Source organism: Oncorhynchus nerka, linkage group LG24 (genome assembly GCF_034236695.1).
Source record: "Oncorhynchus nerka isolate Pitt River linkage group LG24, Oner_Uvic_2.0, whole genome shotgun sequence".
In the NCBI taxonomy this organism is placed as follows: Eukaryota; Metazoa; Chordata; class Actinopteri; order Salmoniformes; family Salmonidae; genus Oncorhynchus; species Oncorhynchus nerka.
In genome coordinates this window covers 29,984,252-29,996,818 of record NC_088419.1, presented here as the reverse complement: position 1 = coordinate 29,996,818, position 12,567 = coordinate 29,984,252, and the positions used below count along the sequence as shown (strand labels likewise).

The 12,567-nt window shown below is 43.3% G+C and overlaps 1 protein-coding gene across 1 annotated transcript in view; it reads right to left on the bottom strand.

Annotated features, from left to right (window-relative positions):
* Positions 1–12,567, bottom strand: part of tnfrsf21 (tumor necrosis factor receptor superfamily, member 21) — a 41,068-nt gene that overhangs the window by 17,961 nt on the left and 10,540 nt on the right. Inside the window, exon 3 of the mRNA XM_029631479.1 lies at positions 8,048–8,620. Coding sequence (XP_029487339.1) covers positions 8,048–8,620 — 573 coding nt within the window. The remainder of the gene's footprint in view (positions 1–8,047; positions 8,621–12,567) is intronic.

The following is a 12,567-nucleotide window of genomic DNA, read 5'->3' as shown; positions in this document are numbered from 1 at the left end:
TTTATATTCAGACTGCCAGGCAGACATATAACGTTACTAGGTGTTATAACTTCACTCAGTCAAAACAGAACATGATCGCTTCAAAACAGGTGTAGAAAAAAACCCATGCCTGTGCCATCCCTGCAGGCATAACCATATTCAATTGAAAGACAAGTCTGTGCATCATAATTCAACTTGAATTACAACCTGTCTTTGTGATTATCTCCAACCCCTCCAGGTGTCGCCCATCTTCACCATTATCCACTGTGTAGTTATACCTGTGTTCTCTGTCTGTCGCAAGTTCGTTTTGTTTGTTCAAACCTACCACCGTTTTCCCCCTTGCTCCTGTCTTTGCTATAGTTCTTGTTTCCTAGTACCCCGGTTTTGACCATTCCTGCCTGCCCTGACCCTGCTTGCCTGCCGTCCTGTACCTTTACCCTACCTATCTGGATTACTGACTTCTGTCTGACCTGACCCTGAGCCTGCCGTCCTGTACCTTTACCCCACCTTTCTGGATTACTGACCTCTGCCTGACCTGACCCTGAGCCTGCCGTCCTGTACCTTTGCCTCACCTTTCCGGATTACTGACCTCTGCCTGACCTGACCCTGCCTGCCGTCCTGTACCTTTACCCCACCTTTCTGGATTCTGACCTCTGCCTGACCTGACCCTGAGCCTGCCGTCCTGTACCTTTACCCCACCTTTCTGGATTCTGACCTCTGCCTGACCTGAACCTGAGCCTGCCGTCCTGTACCTTTACCCCACCTTTCTGGATTCTGACCTCTGCCTGACCTGACCCTGAGCCTGCCGTCCTGTACCTTTACCCCACCTTTCCGGATTACTGACCTCTGCCTGACCTGACCCTGAGCCTGCCGTCCTGTACCTTTACCCCACCTTTCTGGATTCTGACCTCTGCCTGCCCTTGACCTGTCCTTTTGCCTGCCCCTGTTTGAGTAATAAACGTTGTTACTTCGAACACTGTCTGCGCCTGGGTCTTACCTTAAACCTGCAGTTGTAGCTGGGAGATTGACTGTAAGCCAGCGGTGGTTGGCTTATGATCTGGAAGAGACCCAAGGCTCCACTACAGTTGTCCTGCCCGGAGGGTCAGTGTCATGCCACGAAATGACTTTGTGTTGAACGATGAGACCGACAGGCCCTATATACAGTTGAAGTCGGAGGTTTACATACGCTTAGGTTGGAGTCATTAAAACTAGTTTTTCAACCACTCCACAAACTTCATGTTAACAAACTATAGTTTTGGCAAGTCGGTTAGGACATCTACTTTGTGCATGACACAAGTAATTTTTCCAACAATTGTTTACAGACAGATTATTTCACTTATAATTCACTGTATCACAATTCCAGTGGGTCAGAAGTTTACATACACTAAGTTGACTGTGCCTTTAAACAGCTTGGAAAGTTCCAGGTAAGGATGTCATTTCTTTAGAAGCTTCTGATAGGCTTAATTGACATCATTTGAGTCAATTGGAGGTGTACCTGTGGATGTATTTCAAGGCCTACCTTCAAACTCAGTGCCTCTTTGCTTGACATCATGGGAAAATCAAAAGAAATCAGCCAAGACCTCAGAAAAGAAATTGTAGACCTCCACAAGCAATTTCCAAACGCCTGAAGGTACCACGTTCATCTGTACAAAGAATAGTACGCAAGTATAAACACCATGGGACCACACAGCCGTCATACCACTCAGGAAGGAGACGCGTTCTGTCTCCTAGAGATGAACGTACTTTGGTGCGAAAAGTGCAAATCAATCTCAGAACAACAGCAAAGGACCTTTGTGAAGATGCTGGAGGAAACAGGTACAAAAGTATCTATATCCACAGTAAAACGAGTCCTATATCGACATAACCTGAAAGGCTGGTCTGGTGTGAACTGTTTGGCAATCGCCGAAGAACACGGGGGTGGCAGCATCACGTTGTGGGGGTGCTTTGCTGCAGGAGGGACTGGTGCACTTCACAAAGTAGATGGCTTCATGAGGAAGGAAAATGATGTGGATATTTTGAAGCAACATCAAGACATCAGTCAGGAAGTTGAAGCTTGGTCGCAAACGGGTCTTCCAAATGGACAATGACCCCAAGCATACTTCTAAAGCATACTTCCAACGGCAAAATGGCTTAAGGACAACAAAGTAAAGTATTGGAGTGGCCATCAAAGCCCTGACCTCAATCCCATCGAAAATGTGTGGGCAGAACTGAAAAAGCGTGCGAGCAAGGAGGCCTACAAACCTGACTCAGTCACACCAGCTCTGATAGGAGGAATGGGCAGGAATTCACCCAACTTATTGTGGGAAGCTTGTGGAAGGCTACCCGAAAAGTTTGACCCAAGTTAAACAATTTAAAGGCAATGCTACCAAATACTAATTGATTGTATGTAAACTTCTGACCCACTGGGAATGTAATGAAAGTAACAAAAGCTTAAATAAATAATTCTCTACTATCATTCTAACATTTCACATTCTTAAAATAAAGTGGTGATCATAACTGACCTAAAACAGGGTATGTTTTACTAGTATTAAATGTCAGGAATTGTGAAAAACTGAGTTTAAATGTATTTGGCTAAGCTGTATGTAAACTTCCGACAGTTACTTTCAGTTCCTACCAAGCCTGCCTACTGTCATCTGCTTTAGGGGAAACATTTATTTTTTAAAGTGACAGAGCTTGGTTAGGGAGAAATTCCCTCTCTGTTTTAGTGGGATATAATAGATGACCTACATAAATCTAATCCTGATGATTCAGTATGTTAGTGGATGTGTTCAGCAGTGCTATGTCAGCTTCCTAAACCTCCAGGCATATGAACGCAGCGGTGGCAGATTGTTTATATTCAAACTACAGAATGCCTGACCTAAAATGACTGCTAGTAAGTAAATAGAGGGACAGGGTTGATTTATTTTAAACGCTTAAAAGTAAAAAATACTCCAAATGTAATCTGTTAGTTAGATGTAAAATAGTTTGAGTTCTCACAGTGACGATGGTACATAGATATGAAGCAACAATATAACGTTGCCTGCAGGGCAGAGAAAGCGAGCTACTGCATGTCAGATGTGTAAGGTAAAGGCGTCCGCATGCTTCCCAGCCGAAACGGGCGAGTTGGTGGATATATTATGATGACATTTTGCTACGTTTTTTGTTTGTTTTGGACTTCGGTAAGGTTTTTTTTCGGCTGTTCGGGCACACACATTTTTTCTTGAGGCAAGCCGAAGTTGGTAGACGAAGTCTATGACCCTTCGTTGGTGATTGGTCAACAGTTGGGATTCTTCAATAAAGCCTTGTCATTCAATGAGAGACGGCTCGTTTTCATGCGCATTTATTCACTGAGAAATAATGCACCAAACATCTTAGTTAGATGTCAAATTGAATGACAGATTTCTTGAGTTATCAAATTTTGAGGATTTTGAGGATACTGGCTATGGCGTCTCAAAATATAAAAACAGTACTATTGCTAATTTTTCAAGCAAAGGTTTTTTGAAGGGAGTATGCGACCACACTCGTTCAGCCAAACCGAAGCACGCTGACGCCTTTATTCAACGGGTTATTCAGAGAGTCACACAATACCAGTGGTGTCTATTCATGGACGCCAAGGGAAGCCAGGCTTCCCCAAAATAACAATAATAACATCAATTATTTTATCTTTCATCTCTCTGTGTTTCATAATATTCCTTCAATTCACAAGAGGCTGAATGTATCTCACAGGAGAAAGCAACTGAGCGAGTGAAACACCACCCCTCTGTCTCTCTACGTGTAAGCCATCTATCTATCTGATACTGTACGGTCCAAACGAGTATGACTTTGTTGCCGCGTGTGTCGTGGAAATACTTCTTAAAAATATCTCTTAGACACCGGAGCACGTGAATTCAATATAGACTTTATTACAAAGTAACAAGCCAAGCCTGTCCATGGAGCAAACTGCCGGTCCCAGAATCAGAGATCTCTTTACATACAGTTTCAGTATGACACCATATATAGTCACTCATCTTCATGTATATCATCCACATCTTTTGGTATTCTGACACTATTGTTCCCTATTCTTACTTCTAGTCTATCTACGTCCATCTTTCCTTGGTTTCTCCTCCCCTTCTTGGCACATATTCCAGGGAATAGATTATATTGGTGGCGTAAATGATACAAAAATGTATACAGACATACAAATATTGCAGGTGCATGTCCAAGGACATCCACAGGACTATGCAACTGCCTCCCTCAATCCCACACTGACCCTGACACACACACACACACACACACACACGCACACGCACACACACACACACACACACACACACACACACACACACACACACACACACACACAACTCCCCAAGCCCACATTGACTGTGCTCACCACTCTGAGACACACAACACATGCACCGGAAAATCCCCCATACCTGTAACATTGAATGCAAGTGAAGCCAGCGAGCATTTGGCCTCCCTTGACAAAAAAAAAATGATACAAAATTTGACAATCAGCTTTGAGCTAAACTCAGTGAACTCAACTGTGAGTGGGCCTGGCAACAACAACAACAAAAAAAAGCTTTGAGAGCATTAAGAGAAAATCGTCCCATTCCTAAATTAGCGATGGATGGAGTTAGGGATTTGGACTTGTGGTTTTACTTAATTCTCCATACTGGCCAATAATTATAACGGCAATTTTGATCCAACCACATTGTTATGCCCGAGGCCTGAGGGGATGGAAGTTCAATATTTACAGTAGCTAGATGTAGAAGGCTAATGTTAACTAGCTAACGTTGCTCATGAATGGAAGTTAGGCTAGCGAGCAAGCATTTTAGCCAGTCTAGGACAACAAAAAATAAAAGTGTGTACTGTATGACAGTGTGATAGACTGTTTCATCAACATGAGAGGAGGATGGTATTGGCGTTTCTCTACGAGTAGGGTGAGTCAGCATGTTTTTCTACACACACACACACACACACACACACACACACACACACACACACACACACACACACACACACACACACACACACACACACACACACACACACAATCAGAGATCAGAACTATGGACAGCCAAGTCATATCTAGCTGATGTTGATTGGACTAAATCGTTTTTGGTATCTTTTAGTTGTCACTGTATTAGACTAAGCAGAGGAGATTTGAGGATGTTGAAATGTTGAAGTTGAAATGGTGCTGGAAAAGTGGAGGAAGATCCTGTTTTCTTTGCGACTTGCGGTAAATCTCTGTGGTTCTAAATCAATAGTTGTTTAGTGGTCCGAAAATGTCGGAAACATTAACTTGCTTAACCATGTTGATGGTCATGTAACTGTTTGTTACATGCAACATGCGTTGTGGACAGAGGTTGCTATCCACTTTTGTGATTGAATTTATTCTGCCACTGTCTTCTTATTGTCTTGGCCTGTCACGGTCGCAAGGCATATCAATTAACAGCAAACAACGCAATTATTACAACACATACAGATTTTACCCAAGCATCGCTACTGCACAATACAAACATATTGTCACATAGTCTCCATCCATTTCAAGTAGAGGACCTGACGATTATCCAGTACCACAGACTATTATGGGAAGTGGTGGTGCTGTAATATTTCCATTAGAAAACTCCTTTGAGACAGCAAACCAGCCACAGCAGGTCTGAGCTGAGTGGGCTGGATGACCACGAGGACACAAACAGCCCACAATGGCAGCCATGCAGTTTTTCTCCTCCAGTCCCGTTTGCTCTGAGCCTCTCTGGGGATTGTCGCTGGTGACAAAGTAAGCTTGTCATTGTAATAGAAGAGACAAAGTGGTCACATAAGACCAGCTTGCTGCTTAGTCACTTTTCTTGTTTCAATCTCTTGATTGCCTAGTGCTGTGGTGTCTTGCTCAGTTTTGATCATTTTGTAGAAAATGTTGCTGCCATTCAAATAACACTAAACAACACAACATGAATGTAAGGTATCATATTCAAATCAATCTGCATTGAAAACAGTTATAATATGAAAGCCTGTTCAAATCCAGGCAGGAAATTACTTTGTCAGATCACAGAGTACACAATGATAGGGACATTTGACAGATTTCCCTATCAAATTGCCCTGATTCCAAAGGCACGTGAATGCAACAGAGCCCACACAGCAGGCCCAACCGACCCAGTCCTAGCCAAAGCCCAGGCCCATGTGGCCCACCCTGGAGCTGAGCAGCACGGCCACCTGGGTACTTCCCCACCTGTTTGGCGTTCGTAAACAGCAGGCCCACAGGGGGGATTCTTTTCACCCTGCTTGCCCTTCACGCCACTTTCTGGACTCGTATGAAATAATGAGCTATTTGTATGATCTTGCCTTTTTCTTATATATATATATGTTTCCCATTCCACTGTTTAGTGTGCCTTTTAACTACTCCAGTAAATAGACATTAAAGCCTTCAGGGTAGCCAATTACACACCTTGGAAGAATTAAGAAACTGTTTTGTTTTGTACTCGAGAGAGTAAATAGCTGTGTAATCACACACACACACGGTCTGAATGTAAAACTCTGCATCTACTTGATAAACATTCTGTAATCCTTTTTAGAACATGCCCTAAATTCTCTTGTTTTTTGAAGTTTCAAATACAATTAAATTCTCTTTTTTGGAACTGAATGTAGATAAACAACGCAGTAAAAGTGAAGATCATTTGTGTATCTGATCTGGACATGTATATAAAAATATTACTACTCTACTATTTATAACAGTAAAGAAAAGTATGGGAAACATTCCTAAATGCTGAAACTACTAACATAGCAGCCTGAATCCATGTGAATGCAAAAGCAGTTTATCATTGAGGACTTTCTTTGAGGAGTCAATTGTTAAATAAAAAAAGAACAGTCAGATTGCTAACTGAAATACTTTCAAAGGGTATTTTCATGAGTAACAAAAAAGGGAAGTTTAATGTAGTAAGACAATGTGAAGATTAGACTATTGATCATGTTTCAGTTGTACTTTTCTATCTTCGCAATGTCTACATCCCTACTATACATTCCTAGAACATTCTCACGTGGTGTGAGCAGACCGGTACAATGTACTAAGATCTTCAATTCACACGGTGGGAGCTCTGACCACCGACACTTTCAGCGACACATAACTTTGAAAGCCGCGGCCCACCCAGCGTTCCCCAGCCCTCACTCCACCCTTTCCCGGGGGCATGTGTCTGTGCAATGATAAAGTTGAGCTTCTCTCCAACCACAGAGAACTGGAATAATCTGGTTTGAACTGAACTGCACTGGGTTAGAGCTCTCCCTCTCTCTCGCTAACAAGCGGATGGATATCTGAGGCTGACATCAGGCTGCGGCTGGCGGTATCTTCCTCCTGCCCGCCTGCTGCGGTACTGGGGTTTCACTACTGTAACCTAGCAGCCCCATGTGGCCTCCTCGGCTCCCATGGCTACAGACAACCAGACACATCAGAGAGAGAGATACAGACACAGACAGAGAGATGCAGTCACAGAGCGAGAGAGATACAGACACAGACAGAGAAAGAGACAGACACAGAGCGAGAGAGATATGCAGACAGAAAGCGAGAGAGATAGAGACAGTGAGATACAGACAGAGAGCGAGCGAGCGAGCGAGACAAAGATAAAGACAGAGTGAGAATGAAAAGAGGAAGAGAAGGAGGAGGACTGAGGGGTGTGGGGGGTGTAAAGGTAGAGGGAGTAAGGCAGGAGGGGAGGGGGAGGGGGTAAAGAGAGAAGTAGAGAAAGAAAGCGAGACAACAGAGGAAGGGAGAGGTAGAGAAAGATAAAGGGAGATGCGTGTGGGGAGGTGGCAGTTACAGTCTGTTGCAGGCCATGCCCTTGCTTGTGTAACAGCTATACTGTTCTGCTATGTGTCATGTTCTCTTGGGCAGAATGGATTGGATTTAGGTTTCCCCACTGGTGCTATAACAGATGGTCGGTCTTCTCGGTTGAAAGTCTCGCCAATATATCGTTGTACCAAAAATGTATTTGTTTGTATGTTTTCTGTTATCTGTCTTTATAAAGTATGTGGCTATACTGTATGTAAAAAAGACTTGATAACAAAGTTGCATTTCTTTCTATAAACCTTTGAGAGGTAAAATAAAGCATCCACTCACCCTGTCCGTTGGAGTAGTAGATCCACTTCTCCTTGGTCTGTGTCGGGGGGCAGGTCTTCTTCTGGATAGCTTTCTCAATGATGCTGCTGGGGTCCTGAACCGGTCCCTTCTTCAGCACTCTGGAGCTCCTCTTCACGCTGCACACCACGATCACCACCAGCACCAGCAGCAGCAGCAGCACGATCATCCAGGGCAAGTGCTCGTTGATGTCAAAGTGTGTATGAGTGCTGGGCCTGGGGGAGCCCCTTCGCGTGGGCCTGTACCCTGATCTTTGCACACCCTGACCTACCCCTACCTCCGATCCATCCTCTACGCCGTCCATGGCCCGCTTGTTGGCTGCTGGGTGGGTGCGGCGGTGCTCACTGGGCACAGAGTGTTTGAGGTGTGGTGGAGTCTGTGTGGGGTCCTGGGCTCCGGCAGTAGTGGCCAGGTTCAGCACCTCTCCATCTTTGTGGCTGGCCTCGTAGGAGCCTGCTGCGGTGGAGTCCTGGCTGTTGCCGGAGCTGGGTAGAGTCGCCGTGGTACTCAGTAAGAGCTCTAAGACCTCAGAACCTGCTGTCAGGCTGAAGGCATCTAACCCACAGAGACACACGACCACAAATAGAAAGGGAAAGAGAGAAAGGGAGAGGAGAAAGAGCGAGATATAGGGGGAGGGAGATGCGGAGGAAGATAATAAAATTTAGTCAAAATTGTAAAACTTTAATCCCACAGGCAATCTGCTGGACATCCGAGGAGGGGGAGAGCCACGCCCTGGCCAGACCCCAGCAGTGCTCTCCAATCTAATGTGACACAAGAAGAGCACTAGATTGATCCTTCTACAGCCACCACATTTATACAGTACTCTACTAAAGATCGAGTGAATTCCATTACAGCTCCAGTCTCAGCAGGGGATGAATGGGAAATTGATTTTGAGTTGAAAAGAGGTCAACAAAATATGCCTGAACACATTCACGTCGCTGTTAGTCAATTGACATTGAACTAGATTGACCCTGATAAATTACTATTGCAGGTACAAACGTTGAAGCTACACTGCCTCTATAGGCTGGTGTTAAAACCAAAACAACCAATAAATAGGGGAGTTGTGTTAACTGCCACTGAACCAGAATCAATATACTGTAAAAATTCCCTTACCCTGAGCTGGAATACCCCTGTCTACGACTACAGTATTAAACAGATTAGCATTTCATTATGGCATCCTATAGGGGGATGCTTTTGGGATTGGCAACTGGATCACAGGCTATCCCTGTACACAGGTCATTCAGAAACAAGCTGTGTTACCAGCATCACTATCTCAACTACACTGATTTCAGTTCTTCACTGCATGGGGACACACTGTCCTGTCTTTGCGAATTTTGTGCAACAACCTCCTTCCCCTCCCCTCTCATTGATAGACACAGTTGAGACGGAGGCATTGCGATCTCTGTAATACGTGTGGAAGTAGAACACCACCTTCAGCTATTCTCACTGAACGAAGGTGCAACTTAGGTGAGAGGCTATTTATCTACACACAAGACAAAGAGCAGTGGCATTAATGGTCTGTTACAGTAGGTTGAAACGGTGAACAACTACTGACTAAACTGTGGACTAAAGCACCAGCAGAAGAAAACATGTAAGAGAGACTTATACAGTCCTGTGGCTGGAAATACTGTAGCTGCTTCCTTAAGTTCCAGACACCATAGGTTTATATTGACAGTCTCAAATGTCTATCAACTTGTAAACCATCAGCAACAACAACTAAATAGTTAGTTAGTCTCTGAGAACTGCACTACTATTCAAAAGTTTGGGGTCACATAGAAATGTCCTTGTTTTCAAAGAAGAGTTGCAAAATGAATAGGAAATATAGTCAAGACGTTGACAAGGTTATAAATATTGATTTTTAATTGAAATAATAATAATGTCCTTCAAACTTTGCTTTCGTCAAAGAATCATCCATTTGCAGCAATTACAGCCTTGCAGGCCTTTGGCATTCTAGTTGTCAATTTGTTGAGGTAATCTGAAGAGATTTCACCCCATGCTTCCTGAAGCATTTCCCACAAGTTGGATTGGCTTGATGGGCACTTCTTACGTACTATATGGTCAAGCTGCTCCCACAACAGCTCAATAGGGTTGAGATCCGGTGACTGTGCTGGCCACTCCATTATAGACAGGATACCAGCTGACTGCTTCTTCCATAAATAGTTATTGCATAGTTTGGAGCTGTGCTTTGGGTCATTGTCCTGTTGTAGGAGGAAATTGGCTCCAATTAAGCGCCGTCCACAGGGTATGGCATGGCGTTGCAAAATGGAGTGATAGCATTCATTCTTCAAGATGCCTTCTACCCTGTACAAATCTCCCACTTTACCACCACCAAAGCACTCCCAGACCAACACATTGCCTCCACTATGCTTGACAGATGGCGTCAAGCACTCCTCCAGCATATTTTCATTTTTTCTGCGTCTCACGATGTTCTTGTTTGTCATCTGAACACCTCCAAGGTAGATTCGTCTCTCCACAACACTTTTTTCCAATCTTCCTCTGTCCAGTGTCTATGTTATTTTGCCCATCTTAATCTTTTCTTTTTATTGGTCAGTCTGAGATATGGCTTTTTCTTTGCAACTCTGCCTAGAAGGCCAGCATCCTGGAGTCGCCTCTTCACTAATGACGTTGAGACTGGTGTTTTGCGGGTACTATTTAATCAAGCTGACAGTTGAGGACTTGTGAGGCATCGGTTTCTCAAACTAGACACTCTAATGTGCTTGTCCTCTTGCTCATTTGTGCACCGGGGCCTCCCACTCCTCTTTCTATTCTGGTTAGAGACAGTTTGCGCTGTTCTGTGAAGGGAGTGGTACACAGCGTTGTACAAGATCTTCAGTTTCTTGGCAGTTTCTCACATGGAATAGCCTTCATTTCTCAGAACAAGAATAGACTGATGAGTTTCAGAAGAAAGTCTTTGTTTCTGGCAATTTTCAACCTGTAATCAAACACACAAATGCTGATGCTCTAGATACTCAACTAGTCTAAAGAAGGCCAGTTGTATTGCTTCTTTAACCATTACAATAGTTTTCAGCTGTGCTAACATAACTGCAAAAGGCTTTTCTAATGATCAATTAGCCATTAAAAATTATAGACTTGGATTTGCTAGCACAACGTGCCATTGGAACACAGGAGTGATGGTTTCTGATAAATGGGACTCTGGCCCCCTATGTAGAATAGTCATTTACAACATTAACAATGTCTACACTGTATTTCTGATCAATTTGATGTTATTTTAATGGACAAAAAATGTGCTTTTCTTTCAAAAACAAGGACATTTCTACGTGACCCCAAACTTTTGAACGGTAGTGTATGTTGCCATAGTAACATTTTCAATGAGTAACTACTTTTGGGAATGAGTCTTCTCTGACCCCAAAAAAACTGTTTAACATTTTTCACATACAGTATGTGACTCACCACCTGGATTCGGTCTTACAATGTGTAGCAAAATCTGAAATTGTGTTTTTTACATTGGATAAAAGTAGAGACTCAGAGCTACAAAGGGACAATGGGAAAGTAATTCTGCATTGAAAGTTGATCAACTTGTAAACTCACTTTTGAGAAAATGGCCTTTGAATGTTTTGGTATCTAGTGAAGAGCTCTTTGTCTACACCCATTCAGCATCGTTCACACCTTCTTAAGCTTTAGCCCCACCCATCTCGCTTCGCTCTCGGAGCGCACACTTGACGCTCTGGCCGATGATTTGTTTACCTCTGGATAACATGAAAACAGCCTAACCAGCTTTGCTGGTAAGAATTTCCTTACACTTTTTGGCAGACTTTTCCTGACACTGGCCATATTCAACGTGTGTTGTACACACGTCACGTAAAGTTAGCTCAGGAGCCAGCCAGCTAACGTTAGCTAGTTAAACAACAATGAACAGTTCCAACAATGACACAGTGCTGGGAGCTAACCAACAAGGTTCAATGTTAGCTAGCTAACAATAGGCTCTAACTAGAAAAGCAAACGGCTCTGGAATACAAATAATAACGTCAGCTAGGGAGCCAGCTAGCTAACACTAATGTTAGCTAGCTAGCTAAGACATATACAGTGGGGCAAAAAAAATGTAGTCAGCCACCAATTGTGCAAGATCTCTCACTTAAAAAGATGAGAGGCCTGTAATTAAATAATTTGCAAATAAATAAATTAAAAATCCTACAATGTGATTTTCTGGATTTTTTTTCTTCTCATTTTGTCTGTCATAGTTGAAGTGTACCTATGATGAAAATTACAGGCCTCTCCCATATTTGTAAGTGGGAGAACTTACACAATCGGTGGCTGACTAAATACTTTTTTGCCCCACTGTAGTCTATATTATAGACAGCCTAATATTTGGTTAGTAGAAAAAAAGAGTAACGTTTCACTTCAATGCTTATATGTGTTTCCGATGAGATATTTTTCAATATGACCTGTTAGGCTACATAACACTTGGCTGTTGGGAAGAAAAAACAACAGCCACTACAAAGGAACCTATCTCTCTGTTGAATGTATAGCCTTAATGGCTTCCC